Consider the following 17,503-nt stretch of genomic DNA (forward strand, 5'->3'; position numbering starts at 1 on the left):
CAGGTTTTGTTTGTCGAGCTATTAATACCGGAGTGGCAGATGATGCGGAATAGGCGCGCAGCGCTAATTCATTCATGTTTGCCCAAATAAAAATTTCACGTCGGGAATCGGTCACTCGGTTGAGGAGAGTTCAAGGTGAGGTGTGTGGGAGGAATTTTTTTGGGAGGGTGCCAAATCGGCGGGATTTTTCCGCCCCAGATGCATTTTTACTGGACAATCGATTGCGTCAGTGTTTCGACAAGCATAAATAAACCTAAACGGTCCAATAAAAAAGAGATCCAGCTGACGACGATTTGGACTTTATGAGTCCTTAAAAATCCTCGAGAGAGGCGCCGGCCGATCCCGTTTGCGCGAAATATGACTCCGATAAGGGATTTTTCCGGGGATTAGTCGTGTTCGTGGGGAATTTGCGAATCCGGAGGGCTCCGGATAAAACGTGGACGGAGTTTGAGGCGAGGATGTCGTGACAATTACGGACGAGCAATTAAAGAATTTCAAGTGGGATAATTAGTACCGTGATTAGTACTAATGGTGTAATCTTTCACCTTGTCGTATATTGTTTTACGTCGATGTTGTCAAGGTTTTCTCGAAATATTCCGCTTGTTCTTGCTGTTTGTGCTCGAAACACGGAAAGAGTTAAATTGTTTAAAAATCGTGTGTTTTGTCGATTAGGAGAAAGTTTATTGGTTGTAAAAAGACAAGTCGTGTAACAATCGGCAAGCATGAAATGATACCAGACAGTTCGTGATTTGTGCGGAGCAGATGGTGATGTAAAGTTGAGTTTCCACGTGCGCAGATTATTGGCGCGAGGAGTATGCCAGTTTAGTGGCACCGATGCGTTCTCAATGGACACAAGATTTAATATTTTGTTAGCTGCTCCAGTTTGTGATGGTGTCGTAATGCAATCTTTGTCTTTGGATCTGTAAAAAATGTCGAAAAACAGAAGCGAAAGCGAAATTTCGATCTGTTAACTAGCCCAACTAAAATCGATGCCTCGCATCATCCCAACGCCTCTATGAAAAAATTGCCAATCAAATTTTAATCAACTCCTCTTTTCGCCACCTTTTCGTCAGCTCATTTTTTACTGGGCAAAGTTCATTTCTAATTAATTTCGCGACAGCTTCGCGTTAGACTTTCTCGAATTTGGTCGAGTTTAATTAGAGAGAAGGCATTGACGGCAAGAAGTACACGGGCTTCGTATTTTCCTGGCGCAAGGATTAGTGGCGCCAGTTGTATTTGCACCTGGAAATCCACCTTCCTTCAGGAAAGTGATCAAGCTAAGACAAATGGAAGAAATGGATAATATATTTTCGCAATTTTGCATTCACGATCCGGTCGTTCAAGTGAAGGCAACTGTTTTATCATGTTTGGCATCACGCTTGGGCAATTTTGCACCGAATTTGGGACACAAAATCCACCCACGTGCCTTTCTGCATGAAGGATGATAACGATTACAGATAAAACAGTCGCTCTGTTTATTTATACTCGTTAGGAAACACTTTTTCATCCCGCCTCGACGAAGAGTCGGCATTCAAATTGTGCTCAACTCCTTTTTTCGCCTCGTGAAATTAATTAATCTCTAATTTCGCAACTCCATCCAAGCATCTCGTGTCAGATCATCTCGAACTTGGTCGAGCTGAACAGAAAGAAGACACTGGCGCCAGGGGTACGCCGTCTTCTTATTTTACTGGCGCTATGATTTGTGGTGCCGGTAAAGTGGCGCCAGTAGTCTTTGCACGTGGAAAACCCCCTTCGGTCAGGATAATGATGGAGCTCAAACGAACGGTAGGAATCGATACTGTTTTTTTTGCCGATTTAGCGTCCACAGTCTGTGGTCCTTCAAGTGAAGGCAAAGTTTTTATCGTAGCAATTTCGCTCCGAATTTGGGACACAAATTCCATCCACCTTGTCTTTCCGTGTGAAGGATGATAACGATTTCAGATAAAACAGCCTCTGTTTATTTGCGCTCGTTAGGAAACACTCCTAATCTGGAAAGTTACGTACAAAGACTCGACTGACGTCACGTTCGAGTGAGAAGTGCATTTTTACGAATTGCAAGCGTGCCAGGAAGTGAATTTTTTATGTGAAACTATCGTCAGAGATACTTTGAACCTTGTCTTGTTCCCATGCGCGGATCCATCACGAAACATGTTGGTTAAATGTCGAATAATTAATTTATCTCCGAGTTCTGGTCCGGTCGAGGTAAAATATTTCAAGTGCGCACACAATAGCCGGACTGAATTATTCAAGTCCTTCGAAATAAATAAAGTGGTGGCGGAGCACCCCCAAACAGCGCCCACCACATTTACATATTGTTTATGCAGATCTGGCCGGCGGGGCCGGAATCCCGTCTGCAAGACGGAGAATTTGGGCGAATATTCATGACGGGGGGCGGCTTGTTGTGACTGTTGCGGTATCGATTTCCGATCGACGATCGAACTCGGACTCGCCCCCGGAGCGATCCGGTCTTCCCGGAATTCGTACGCGAACAGGAACCAATTAAATTCGACGGGAGAAGGAAAAAAAATGTGATCGCGACGGCGCCTGTCAAACCTTTTGACGATCGCTAACAATGAGAAAAAAATTGTTCCGTTGACTCCAAATAGCTGTCATCGGTGCGCCCCCATGTGCGACAACCCCGTCGAATGTTCGGTGAGGGTTTTGCGTGGAAGTGGTTAACGTTGTGTCTTTTTCTCTTTTGCAGAAGGTCGATCCGGAGCTGATATTCACGAAACAGGAGCGCATCGGCAAGGGTTCGTTCGGCGAGGTGTTCAAAGGCATCGACAATCGAACGACGCAGGTGGTCGCCATCAAGATCATCGACTTGGAAGAGGCCGAAGATGAAATCGAAGATATTCAACAGGAAATCATGGTGCTGTCACAGTGCGACAGCCCCTACGTCACGAAGTACTACGGGTCGTACCTCAAGGTGAGTCCCCTGTTCTCTGGCGGAAGCTCCCGAGTTGTGTCGGGGGCGCGGATGATGATGAAAAATTGCAAAATCAATCCGCAGGGGCGGTTATAAATGTCGGGTTGCGTCATCGCGGGGCAGGGCGCCCCCGCCGCGTTCTATTTTTAAAGGGCCTCCGGTTTTTAATCCTGGCGATGGCACGGAAACGGGGCCCGCTTGCATGTTTTTTTGTCCTTCCGCAGCGTGGGCCCCGTTCTTTCGGCGTGCAATTTGTGGAACAAATTCCAGTTTGTGTAATTAAAAGCCGAGATAGTGACTCACCTGTTTTGTTCGTTGCCATTTATGGAAAAGGTAACGAGCAACGCGGATTGTTTATTTTATCTCCCGATGTGATAACGATAAATTTTCGATTCGGCTAATAAGACGCGCGCCAGTTCGTTGTTCTTTCGACGAGCTCGCCGCCGCGACGCTTTTCTCTTTTATTTTCTTCGCGTCGGGGAAAATGTATGCCCAGGGGGTTATTCTCGCGAGGGAGCGGGGGCGGCGATTTCCTCTTCCGTCCGTTTCGAAATTTGGCGATGTTTGCACAAAAAAAATGTGCGAATGGATTTATGGACGGCGCGGGCCGGCTGTTTAGAAAGCAACAGTCGGTGTGCGTTTTTGTGCGTGGAAAAAGAGAGATCTCCACTTGGGGAAATTGTTCTGAGACTGTTCGGAGATGGCGCAAAAAATGCCGGAGTTGATCTGACAATCGTGAAAATTCCATCCACAATTCGTTGCAGTATTTTCAAGGTGGATAATAAAAGTGATGTCATTTCTGCTGAAACTTAAATTAAAGTGTGCTTAATAATGTGTTATCTTTGAAATTTATTTAGAAAAAAATGTATGTTTGAAGTGGAAATATCGTAAAAGATTAATGTGTTCTGTACACAGGACTGTGTGGAAATCGTCAGGGTAAAAAATATTTTTTGTTAGACTTGTGGCATCAAGGAATTTCCAGCATTTTGTAAGCTTTTGTGCGCTTCACAATAAAAAAGAATCATCAAAAGAGTCCCGTTTGATTCTTTCTTTGAACGGTAAATTAAAAAAACAGAAAGATATTAAAAATATTTGTCGAACCATAAAAAAGGTCAAAACCAACATTGACTTTGACGGTTTATTTGTGCAGGACAAAAATTGGATATTACTAAAAGAAAATCCCCGGAAGGGACGTTGGTTGAATTTTAAATACCATTTTAAGTGCTTGCGATGCTCACTAGACCGAAGGAGGTTTCATTAGATTTTTTTAAGAAAAAGAATAGTGACTTATTTAGACAACGAAGAAAATTAACTGAGGTATTTGTTGAAGGAGGAGAAAAGATTTGAAGAGAACCTGTAGAATTGTGTAATTTTTGATACCACCACAAGATTACTTAAATCAGTAGATATCATCAACTGACTTTGAAGAGAAGTTCATTTGATATTTTTGTTGGGAAATGAACGCTAAAGAAGAGCTAACTTAAGAAAACAACAATGAAATATTTGTTGAAGGAAAAAAAAAGTTAAGAGGAAACTGATGTCGCAACTGATGTATAAAAGACAAACGTGCTAATGTTAAAAAATCTGCAGAACGAAAGAGTTTAATTGAAGAATTACAGATGACAAAAATGTATGGAGTTTTTTTATTCGACTCATAAAAATTACTGGAAATTGATTACTGATTTTTTATTTTCATTTAAAAAAAAAAAATAAATTTAAATTTTACAAAAGGAGGAAAAACACCGTGTGAGCAACAATTAGTGATTGAGTTGGCAATAAATTCTGGTGACTTTTGGTGACTTTTATGTCATGTTCCAACGAGAAAACCATTTTATTAATAAAAGATTACACAAACTAAGATAAGACGTTTAAATATGAAAAGTATGCCAGCTGTCAATAAAACAAACCGAAATAGGTAGATACAATTCACAGTCTTGAAAATTTCATGTAAAATTTGTTATTGCCAACTGAAACAGTTATTTTTGCTCACCCTGTACATGCATAAAATGCATTCACGTTGTTTTGGCATAATGGGAGGCCATGGAAATTTTGCATTTAATTCTGTAGTAAAGCTGAGTGTTGAATTAGGTTATATTTTTCTGAGTTTGAGGTTATAAATAGCGTCAATGTCTAGTGCATTGTTGTCAGTTTTACTAGTTTGCAATAGAAGAATATTCAGACATCGCGAGAAGTTCAGCAACATGTTATCTTCATTTTGATAGGTCCGTATGTCACGCACTTTAGTGACGGAAATCAAACAGTGTGTCCAACGTTAAAACAATAAATCATGCCCTCTCATTATGCCAAAACAACGTGTCATATGCACTATTCGAAGAATAAAGAAAAAAAGATCAGAATTTATTTTAAAAACAGCTAGATAAAGAGTGTAGATTTAAAAAATCTGCTGCAAGTGTTTTTTTTTTTAACAAATGAGAATAAATTACGGGAAATTGACACCGGAAGAGAGAATTTGAAAAGGAAAATTAAAGAAAAAAGGAGAAACATTACAATATTGGAAGGGGAAAGAAAGAAAGATCATTGTTTATTTTGGATACTGCTGTATAGAGTCAAGATTGGATTAATGTGTAAAAAGCATTGTTTTAATTTTTTTATCTACAATCAGTACATATTGACGAAATTGGAAATAAATTATTGCGTAGATCATTTGAAATCGATCACTTGCGAAAGAATTTCATTTAATTTCTTCCTTTGTAAAAGGAAATTGAATGAGTTATCTTTAAGAAGAGAAATCAAGAAAAAAATTAAGAGTTGACGATTACGGTAAACTCCTGTTTATTAATAAAGGATAAAGATTGGCTAATGTTAAAAAGAACCTTTAGAAAGTACGTTGTTTGAATTTTTTTACTATTTTTTTTTTTTGATAGGTTCTTGCAGAAAAACCACAAAAAGAAATCGGTAAATTTGTATATGTAGGTACAGTCCTTTTTTTTTTTTAAATCAGCTGTCAGAGTGTTGTCAAGTTGCTATGAGCAATTGAAAGTGCATTTCACAATATAGGTTGGCAACGTCGAGCCGTGCAAGGTCATCGGCGTTGTCATTGCGCATAACTGTCATTTGCGTTTGCGTTGAAAAATTAACGCACAAAATTTGAAAAGGTGCCTTCGTAGTGCACAGAGAGTGAAAAAATGGCCCTGATTCGGTACTGCGAAGAGTTGAAAGGTGACAACCCTGAACTGAACAAAAAGGCGATTTGTGAGAAAGTTTCAAACATATTCAATGTATCGTATTAAATACCTATTTTCTAAATTCTCATTTATTTCCGTAAATACTTTTCTAAAATAGATACGATGGACGTCTGCAATCATATGTGATGGCTTTAAAACGACAAAATGTATTCAAACCTGAAAAAATTAATGTTTTCTTTATTGTTTAAACTGCAACTGTTTCATTACAAAAAATCGTTGTGTTCCAAAGTCCACTTCAATGTATCTAAACGAAAGTAGGTACATGCTCTACAAAATATTCTTTAAATACAAGTATGTACAGTTGCGGAATTAAAATTTCGGGCACTATTGTCAATGTCATGATATAAACTCTAAAACAACCTTTACGTTAATAACCTTATTTTTTACTCTTGTCATGTTTTTGTCTTTTTGGCATTCAAAAATTGTCATTTGTGGCATAATAACGGGTAGGCAACATATCAAAGCGATGATTTAATGTCAGTCATGATGACAGTAGAAGGTGCTTTACAGAGATTTTGTTGAAGTGACAGAAAAATAGTGCCCGAAATTTTAATTCCGCAACTGTACCTACATAAACCTACATTTCATTGAAACCTTTAACCTCAATTTTGACGTGGGGGGAATTGTTATACAGTTGGTCGGAAAGTACAGGTTTTAGGGTAACACAGTCTGGTCTTTTACAAAGTTTTGACACTGACAGCTGATTTAAAAAAAAATAAACTATAATCTGTTTCAAAATCAAAAATCCACCACCTGTTGAATTATGTTGGCAGAAAAAAAGAAATCTCTAGAAAAAGCTTAATTTTTTTGGGTTGGCTCAACCTCCCGCCAAAATTTGACATTGAACTTTTGAGTTTATCTACGAAACACAAAATAATTATTATGTACAAAAAGGTTTTAGCTACCATATCATACTTTTTGAGTGAAATAATAAAATGAGAATAAAAAACACGATGAACTACGACCAAAACGACTGTCCAACAGTTTTTTCTCATAACCCCACTTTTTTCTAACACTTACAGACACTAAAAACAAAAGTCGGCGACGTTGTCGGATGTATTTTCGAGGTAGAATGCACTGTTGGTGGATTTTTGATTTTGAAACAAATTATACATGTATGTATTTATTTTTGAAAAGGAAAATAGAAGAATAACGAAAACCAGGTGTATTATGGATAGAGATTGGTTAATGAATGTTATAATAATATCTTTGGGAGGATCAGCAAACTACGTAAATTACTGGAAATACTCGAAACAGATTTATGTTTTCGATACTAAACTCGAAAGATTATTGATCAATCATTGACAATAAATGTTACTTTATGATCGCAACAATTGTGAAAAAGCCATTACTTAATTGTTTTTAAACGAGATAACGCAAGGCCACACATTCTACATCTACACAAATCTAACGAGAAGGTACTCGAAGGAAATTAGAAATGATGTCACATTATCGCTAACGTGTGAGGGAGGAATGTGACACGTTAATATGGACAGTTAACGGTGAATCACAAATTTTATCTTTCCAATGAAATATTTTCATTGTCGCATCGGTTTCTTATCCTATGATAAGTTATCCGGCTCGAAGGACCAGAACAGAACCCGAGAAATAGCGACAGCTGAGGAACAAACGCTCCTAACAGTTTCAAAATTTCTACAACACGTGATGAAAGAGCTGTGGGAGTGTCTACAAGGCTCAAGAGCGACTTCGAATGCATAAATAGCGCATCTCGCAACAGATTAGGCACACGTTTATTGTCATGGTAACGTTGTCTCTTTACTTAATTGTCACAAATCCCCGAGGTGGATTTAAAAGGTTGCCGGTTTCGAAATCGCGAACAGCAAAAGCTCGTCACATCATTGTTCTGCAAATGGATTTTTTATGGTAACAGAGCCGGTCGGAACAAATTCGACTCCGCCCTGGCCAGAGTGGTGACCCTGATATTTGAATTTCCGCCACGACTTTTCGTTACCGTTGTCACGTCGACCTTCCGCACACCTCGACGTCACGAAACGATGAAAAATCGACCGACGACGACATCCCGGATCGAGATGAGTCCTCCGCGGGGCGACACTAATTGGACCAAGACAATAACGATCCAGTTCCTAATGGACACCGTTGATGGTAACGACGCCATTAATTATCGGCTTTGTCGACCAAAGATTCGAGGGGCGAAGGACCGAAAGGACGGCGACCCCCGGGCGCGTCTCGTCCTTGCTCATCGTGCATTTTCAATTTGCGCTCAAAGCCGGAGATTACATCTGCGCCGTCACGGGTCCTTGCCGATTTCGCCAATAAATTGGAAATTGTCCTGTCGTTTCGCACGACGCACATTACCTCACGGTGGTGTCGTGACTCATTGCTCGACGCTAATTCGGCCGGCGACGTTGCTTTGTTATTAAAGCACCGAGCCGCCATGTTGGTGCGCGCTTGATTACCTCCGCTTTTAATTAAGCAATTCGTGACTTAATTCGAGAACGTCCTACATACGCGCCCGGAGGCTCCCAATATGATAATTCGGAGGCGGCGGCGGCCCCCCGAAAACCGCACGCCGCACTACTGTCGCGCTGAGGGGTGGGGGCGACATCTGCCAATGCCGCAAGAATTTCATTTTAACGAAAGCAACAGCGCAAGATGTTTTTTCGCAAATAATACCCGATCGGACATTTGGGAACGTTCTCTCTGTCAAAATTGACATTTTCGGCCTTGCGGATAAAACAGTTTTCTAGTTGGAATTTTGACACCTGTCAATATGTTGTAATGTTGTTTGGCCAGGATATTTTGCAACAATTGCGTATCTCTTTATCTGTAAAATATCTAGGATATTTTGAATCTTTGCAATTTGAGTTTTTCGCTTGAACGAGCACCGTACGTGACACCGGTCGGATCACATGCAAATGCGCTCCTCTGCATACAATTGCATCCGCGGGGGGGTCGCTGTACGTCACATAAAATTTATCAATTTGAATGCAGCGCGACGCGTCGTTAACTGTCTGTGCGATCATTTTATGGACGTCTTGTTTGCTTTACGATCGGGATTTTTTCTGTCTACGTGTCAGTGGCGTGCGAATGGGTTTTTCGTCGCTTTTGTTCCCGGTGAGGTCACGACTGGTGGCCCAAGGAATCGACCGGCCGGGAAGGGATCAAAGCGGAAAGGAAATAATTAGTTCAAAGTTGAAAGAATAATATTCTCTGTTTCGGGAGTCGATTATAAACGATAAGATTGATTTATTGTTGCACTGGATGGAATGTCGGAATTTATTGCTATATTTTTGTTGTGTGCAATCTTGAACCGGAAGCGCCGCATCGATCGTGTTTCGTCATTTTTGTTTTTGCGTTTTCATTTTGGCAAGTGTCCCCCAAATCGATTTGGGTTATCTGTAGGTGTGACGAAAAGATACATTTGAAATTTTAAGCGAGCAGTTACGCCCTTGGTCCCTGTTGGAACAGGTGCTGCAAAGTGATGTAAAAGTGGATAAATAGATTTGAAATGTTTCATTTGCGCCAACTGACAGTTGGAGAATTTCAAAAAAATATGTTTGCATCACCGTGTAAAAAGGCTGAAGTTTTTTTTAAAATGTATTTTATTATTTGACCCCCGTGCCATTAAAAAAAAATCAAGTTAGCCTTGTATCTTCAAAATTAATGATTTTAGAAAATTCAAAAAATGTCAAATGATAGAATTTCAACACTTCTAACTGTATGCCGAATTTCAACGATCTCTGCTAAACCGTTCTGAAAATATTTAGCTGTATCCATACTTTTTAGCGCCCTGTATGTTTCTTGGTGTTGTTTAGGAAATGACAGACATTTTTTGACATTCTGAATCACCACCTGTTGACTCATGTTGGTTAAACAATAAATATCCCTAAAATTTTATCTTGTAACTGAGGACGACACAGGTTGGCACAACTGAAACAACTGTTTTATTTTGTCTTGTTGACGTTTGGGCTCTAGAAAAATTTAAAGTTAATATGATGCCGTGAAAAGAGGAAAAAGGCTTAACAAAACAATTAAAAAGGCGTAACTCTTCATTTTCCCTCTAGATCAAAATTAGGTAAACAGTGTTGCCAGGTGTATTTTCTGCAATGAAATTGCAGTGTTGTGTATATTTGACGTGGCTACAGAAATCGACGAGAACCTTTGCAGAAATGTTCCTTTTTTTTAACCGATTCACTTAAAAACTTTCGTAATGAAATTTTTTCCGGTGGCGCGATCACGCCGTCCCGTTCCATTTCCGATGCGACCCTCGTCGTGTTCGAGCGATCGGGTCGCGCCCCCTTCGTCAATTATTTAACCCCATCCGAAATCGAGACTATCGGTCTGATGCACCCTCTGTCCTCAGGGAACCAAACTGTGGATCATCATGGAGTACCTGGGGGGCGGGTCGGCGCTGGACCTGATGAAGGCCGGCAACTTCGAGGAGATGCACATCGCCATAATCCTCCGCGAGGTCCTCAAAGGCCTCGACTACCTGCACAGCGAGAGGAAGCTGCATCGGGACATCAAAGCCGCCAACGTCCTCCTCAGCGAGATGGGCGACGTGAAACTGGCCGACTTCGGCGTGGCCGGTCAGCTGACCAACACGACCAGCAAGCGGAACACGTTCGTCGGGACGCCCTTCTGGATGGCGCCGGAGGTGATCAAGCAATCGGCGTACGACTCGAAGGCGGACATCTGGAGTCTGGGCATAACCGCCATCGAGCTGGCCAAAGGCGAACCCCCCAACTCCGAACTGCACCCGATGCGGGTGCTCTTCCTCATTCCCAAAAACAATCCGCCCCAGTTGACGGGGAGTTACACTAAACAGTTTAAGGACTTCGTCGAGGCATGTCTCAACAAGGATCCGGAAAATGTGAGTAATTCGCTGGCGTTGTTCGCTCGACGATAAAACTGGCGGGGCTAATTGGAGGAAGATTATAGCGGGACACGTGCACGCCGAATTACGCAAATTTTATTTTGAGGTTCATTATTTCACGGCGAGCCACGTGGTTTTGTCGGTTAATTCGGTGCGTGCACGAACGCCCTTCTCCATCGAGGAATTGCCAGAACTAGTTCAAAGCGCGGCAAGCTGCTTCAAGTGCTGCTCATCTCGTGAGAGTTTGAGCTCTCGAGGGGATAAATGGGGAGGTTTCGAGCAAACGCGGCACTGGAGATTCGCACCGACATTTTTTTACTTTCACGAAGATGTCGTGAGAGGTGCCGCCACAAAAAAAAAAGTTTCGATCGATAACAAGAAACGTGTTTTTGTAATGACAAAGAAACAAAGGGGAAGCTTTAAAAAAATTGTAAGGAAATTGAGGTTCTTATGTGATTATGAAAATATTACAGATTTTTTCTTGAGAAGAGTTTTTTCCCTTAAGAAGCTTGAAACGTCTCCGGTGAACGTAATATGAGGAAGTATAATTTGTAACTTACAAAAAAATAAGACGATCAGAGCGGGGAAGTGAATAAGTATCTACATATTTTAATTCAGTTCTCTGAGGTGCGTCATATTTTTGCTTATTGGATAACGATGATAATGTAAGACTACTCAAAGTTGAAGCCCTTGACCTTAAAAGAATCATTCTCTCTTATTAGAAAAAATGTAAAAAAGTGAAAGCGTTCCACACAAGGAAAAATGCACTGAGTTAAAACCTAGTTCAAAGGATAAAGAGATTCGAAAAGTTTAAATGCCATATTCAAAGTTTAGGAATAAGCATCAGATGGAAATTGAAGCTCTACTATAGAAGTAAATAATGAAAGCAAGAGCCTTCAAATAATGCTAACTGTTGGAGACAAAAACAATGAAGCTCTGATTGAAAAATTGACAATAAAGAAAAAATAAAAGAAGTAGTTAAAGTGATGTCTGTAGTTAAGATAATGTCTGACATTTACACAAATTTATTGAAACGAACTCAAGGCGACGGACATTAACAACTCAAAAAAAATCTGAGAATTCAGGAGTTGGAAGATGAAAGACAGGTCCTTTCAAAAGACATAAAAGGGTGTGAGGATTACATCACGCAGCAAGTAGATGAAATGAAAAAACTCGCTTCTACGGTTGGCTTCAAAAAAAACGGGAAGTGTCAGAAAAAGTTCTGTCAGATTTTATTAAATTTTTATAGTTTGAAACGGCCTTTTAGAATTTAGGTTGAAAAACTGCACTTATGTGTCAGAAATACTACTGTCAAGCAGACATAAATTGACAAATTAAATTTTCAGTTCACATTAGGTCAAATTTCATTTCCCGTTTTTTTTTTTGAAGCCAACTACATCGACTGAATTGAAAATTATATTTCGAATAAATGGCAGATAACAATTTTGTTGTTCTTGACGAGATCTGTCATTGGTTAAAATTAATGTACTTATTTCTGAGACACGTTGTATATGGATGTATTCAACTTACCGCAGAATCAGATTCAGAAGACAATTGGGGGCCTGAAAATGAATAAACTGCTTAATATTATCCATTAAATAAATTCCTGTGTAGCTGTATTATCTTCAGTTGCATTTTTCAGTGTCATTATCGTCTTTATTTCTTGTCTTTTGGTATAAAATTGCTGAAACCTGAAACTTTTCTGACATTTGAAAATTACTGACATAACCTCAAACCTGACCGAGGGAGATTTTACGGTAGAGGTGTTGAACGGACGGTTATGGTAGTCTGGTCTTTTTGGGAATTTTGACGTTGACAACAATGTCGATGAATGGGAGAAGGAGAAACAGCAATGAGATTGTAATTGTTGCGTGATCAATCAAACGGATAAGATTAAGTAAACTGATGAATCAAACTGAGTCTACGACTGCGGAAAACGATAATCCAGAGACAATTTAAAGATTTTGTTGTTTTATAAACCGCACAATTACGTGAGAATCTGTACCAAATGAAATGAATTATGGATAAGAATGATAAGAAAAAATGTGTCATTACGGTCGTTGCGCCCTCTGTCGGTACAACTTCACGAATCTGTCAAAATCTAAGTGACAAAATTGGAAGATGAAAATTGCAAATTGCAAACGAAGATCTCTCCACAAAAAGGCAACAGATATGACCACCTCAAACAAGTGCTCTACAAGAAGGAGAAAGCGTTGGGGGATTTTTGGAATTAGTTGTTGCGATTGACAACAGCGAACAAAAATTACGGAAATGATCTCGGCCGATGCAAAAGCATCAAAATTTGAGGAATTCCTATTCCTCTGTTCTCCTGAACAGATTGTAATTGTAAGATATGTAATTATAAATATGATGTATTTTGATGGGCCTCTGAGGTTCTTGAAACGTTTCCGGTAAACATATGACGAACGTAGAACTTTTGTTTGTGTTTACTTAACAAGAAAAAAAAAATGCGTGTGAGCATCATCGTGACACGTAGTAATAATTCATCCGGGTAGATAATGTCAGATTTGATTAACTGTTATTTGTTTTCTAATGAAATCTTCGTAGTGATCAAAGCAGTAAAAAATTCACGGGTTTCCTGATCGAATTGGAGTAGTAAACTCATGTTCGTTTCGTTTTCTTGCAGAGACCTACAGCCAAAGAACTGCTCAAATATCCATTCATTAGGAAAGCTAAGAAGAATTCTTATTTAATAGACCTGATCGATAGGTACAAGAAGTGGCGATGTACCAGGAACGAGGAGAGCGAAACGGAATCGGAAAATTCAGACTCGTACGTTTTTGTCCGGGAGTTGCCGTCTACTTTTGATGTAATGCGATTTTGCAGGGAGGAACCGAAACAGGAGAGCGACTTGGACGACCCGTGGATAATGACGGTGAAAGGGAACCACTCCATCAAGCTCCCGCAAGAAGATCTAACCCCTAACCATAAGATAACAAACAAAATTCAGAACGGATCCGGACCCACCATCGCCAAGTCGCCGCCCAAGGACTCCAACCTGAACCACTACAGAGCCGACAAGGCCACGCCGGTAAGTCGAAAGTCCCGACCGCGGGGAAAAAGGTAAAAGAGTCGTGATTGTTGCAGTCGGCGAGACCGCAGTCGGTGGTGCAGTCGCCGTCGGACAACCGAAAGGAGAGAGACCGCGACAGGGAGCGAGAGCGAGAATCTAAGGACAGGGAGAAGAGGATTTCGCGAGAGCTGAGTCCGCTGGACCACCGAGGAGACGCCGAGATCGAGAAGAAGTCGTCGAACAGGCGGACCGGCTCGCGGGACCACTCGAACGGCGGCAAAGCCGACGGTCGCTCCCCCTGCCTGTCGGCCGTCATCTATCCCCTGATGTCGGAGGTGAGTGTTTCAAACCGAAGGAAAAGATGACGATTCGGGTGCAGTTGCAGAGAAAGCATCATTACAACGGACGAGCCGCCGACACGGCCCACAAATCGAACGATGCCATCGAGGAGTTGAAGAACGCGTTTGAGATCGCCGAGAGGGCGAGTCCAGGCATTACGGAGAACTTCATCGGCGAAATGGTGAAAAAGCTGATGCCGACCGTGACGGAGCAGAGGCTCAAGAGTGTTATGGATAAAGTTACAAGGTCGGTGGAAGAAGCGACTTACCATTTTGTATTAATTATTAACGAATCGGTGTGTTGTGTTTCAGAGATGCGTCGTAGGAATCGCGCCGATGAGTGGAACTAAGTTAGTTTAACCCAAATTTGTCCTACATGTTAATACTTACTGATTACATGACAATATCTTAATATCTCTTGAGCTTATTACATAGCACCGGTAGAATGTAAGAATTTCAATCTGCGACCACACGATGCATGCTGTTCTACTCATTTGTGGTTGACTCGTGTTTCTGTCAGTTTGTGAAATTTATTTTTAACTTGTTATTGCCAATGTCCCGAGGGATAATGTATATATGTATATCTAGATTGAATTATATATCATTAAGATAATATTTTTTCTTGCAATGTATTTTTTTAGATGTGTATATACATATTATGAACATATAGTTATACTTTATTTTAATTATCTTGTTTACTGTTCGGCGTCATCCAGGTCGGTTTGTTTTGTTCGTGCCGCAACGAACGCCCCTCGAGGGCGTTCGTCGGGGCCGGTAGCGCGCCCGCCACGATCGACTCGAGACTGTTAGACTGTAGGAGGAGTGGTGATGGCCTGGCCTGGCGATGTGCAAAGAGTGCGAGTGTAGGGTGTCGGTTGAAAGTGCCCTTTATCACATAAACTTGCATCGCAGCGTCAAAGTTTTACGTTTTTTCTGTTTTGTTTGTAATCATTTAATAAAATTCAGTTAGAGGTGGTTTTTGGCGCGTCCTCCGTTTTGGAGAGGGCGCAGGGGTTTGCCGTGAATTGGCCCACTTTCAGTATTACTGTGCGAGCCGTGCGAACTCGCATCTGCACGAACTTGTTCGCTCAGGCTTCCGAACCCGTTCGGAATACTGTGATAGAGTGAACGGCGTCATTTGCGAGTGTTTTATTCTTATTGAAACGCTTTAATGTTGAACTGTTGATGTCAACTACTTATTGTTGATTTTAATTGTTATCTTATTTAGAGAATCTTATAGTTTTCCGCATAGTTATACTGTACAGTCAATTACAAATGACTTCGTATTTTAGACTAACCTGTAATTTAACATGGCAAATTACAACAAATTGTATGAGATCTGCTTGTCTTGTACATGGTGTACATTAATAAAATTATTTCAATTTATTACGTCTTTTCTTTACCCACTAATTAAATCGCCCGAAATACGACATACCGAGTGAACGACTGCCGCGCCCCCTTGCGACACATCTGCGATACGAAGATCATGGCCTCCTAGATCGAAAGAGGCAAAAGTCTCTTTCGATCTAGGAAGCCATGAACAAGATTCAAAAGTGTTTCCTTCCATTTAAGGAAAGGACAAGTGTCAAGTTAAAACTTTGGATATAACATAAGAGTTAAAAAATGAGAAGTTTCGAACAGGAAGCTAAAACGACTAATTAAATAAGAATCAAAAGGCTCAAGTTTCACATTGAATTTAAATCTAAATTTAGAGAAAATATGATAATTTAATTTTTTTAAGTAGGGAATTGATTTTTAAATTATACTTTTGGAGCAGTTTGAGTTGACAATTTAAAGTTTAAAGGGAAGAAAAAAGTGGGGGTAGTCACGTTGTCAGGTAAAAAAAATGGTGATGACGTCATAGCTCAAAAATGGATGACGTCAGGAACAAGTGAAGCAACTTAAAATAAGCACTATGAGAAATAAAAATTGACATGTTTCGGCGTTTTCCACATATGTCATTAACTCATTAGTTTTGAAAATACTGAATTTATTCCATAAGTAGTTTCCACACTGTACCTACCACTCACTTGCAATGTCTAAGGGCACTTCGTCCAGTAACTCAGGCAAAGTATCACTCAAAAATCGATTTAAACGATTCGGCAAGATCTGTTTTCCAATTACATTATCAGTATCACCAACAATAAATAAAATGACTGTTCTGTTCCCGCTCCCAGTACAGTATTTGTGCTTGGCCTGCGTTGCCACCCCCCACACCGTACGCGAAAACCATATCCGTTAATTCCACGTTTGTAAAATTTGGCATTTAATAAACAAATACACAATTATTAATACACTGCTACACTGCCGCATGTCGAGCTGCAACTAATAACTGACTTACGCCAACCCAACCTCCGATAAGAAGATTCTTTTTTATCATGGAAAAAGTGTATGAAGCGTGTAAAAAGCGAGAGTTCGCTTTTTCTTTACTATTGCTTTTACGATTTCGACTATGAAACCAAGACAGTGGCGCGTTCACAACTTGGTCTAAATTGCCATGCCATTTGGTCACGTCCGCAAAAACGAGAAAAACTACAGTTAATTTCAAAATTATAGAGCCTACACCTAATTTTCTACAGTGTGAATTGCACTTACAATTTTTGTCAATGATCAATGTCAATTTTGACAAACAAAATGCCTAATCTAACCGAAAACGCGAAAATGCTCACTCTTTCCAAATTAGAAGAAGGATGGTCGATCCAGAGGTAGTTCAGCGACACCTAAACTATATAAAAAATATAAGGCTCAAATTTCAAAAAGGCATGTTTACATGTGGAAAAAACTGTAATAAATCGACTTCTTGATTTTTGAGGTATACTCGATAATTTTGAAATTAACTGTACTTGAAAGAGAAATCAATTTGAGCGAACTAATAAAAATTACGCGAGAAATTACAGCGAAATTCAATAAATCAATAATTGTACGTTTAAACACCGCTTGTAAAACAATTGCAAAAAAAATTAAGAAGTTAGACCATTTCATTCGATTTTTATGAATTCATTTCCGTTGGAGATTTTTTGTACAGTTCGCGCAAAACATTTGGAATAACGGAAATATTGTTTTTCCCGTTTAGCTTCTGAAAAGGAACATTTTCCATAATTTTCATTTCTCAAACCCTTTTCATTTTCACACAAAGAT

The 17,503-nt window shown here is 40.1% G+C and overlaps 1 protein-coding gene across 5 annotated transcripts in view; it reads left to right on the top strand.

Moving 5' to 3' along the window:
• The window catches only part of GckIII (Germinal centre kinase III), a 42,825-nt gene extending 27,074 nt beyond the window's left edge, over positions 1 to 15,751 (top strand). For 4 of the 5 annotated variants that reach the window (XM_069047319.1, XM_069047316.1, XM_069047317.1 and 1 more), the window contains 7 exons: positions 2,705 to 2,929; positions 10,481 to 10,990; positions 13,641 to 13,786; positions 13,841 to 14,045; positions 14,102 to 14,362; positions 14,407 to 14,612; positions 14,678 to 15,751. In XM_069047319.1, coding sequence (XP_068903420.1) covers positions 2,705 to 2,929; positions 10,481 to 10,990; positions 13,641 to 13,786; positions 13,841 to 14,045; positions 14,102 to 14,362; positions 14,407 to 14,612; positions 14,678 to 14,690 — 1,566 coding nt within the window. In that variant the 3' untranslated portion in view covers positions 14,691 to 15,751. Of the gene's footprint in view, positions 1 to 2,513; positions 2,653 to 2,704; positions 2,930 to 10,480; positions 10,991 to 13,640; positions 13,787 to 13,840; positions 14,046 to 14,101; positions 14,363 to 14,406; positions 14,613 to 14,677 lie in introns of those variants that run through there. The other variant, XM_069047318.1, reaches the window with a different exon arrangement.
• The last annotated feature ends 1,752 nt before the right edge of the window (positions 15,752 to 17,503 follow it).

The sequence above is a fragment of the Tenebrio molitor genome, chromosome 5, assembly GCF_963966145.1.
Source record: "Tenebrio molitor chromosome 5, icTenMoli1.1, whole genome shotgun sequence".
NCBI lineage: Eukaryota > Metazoa > Arthropoda > Insecta > Coleoptera > Tenebrionidae > Tenebrio > Tenebrio molitor.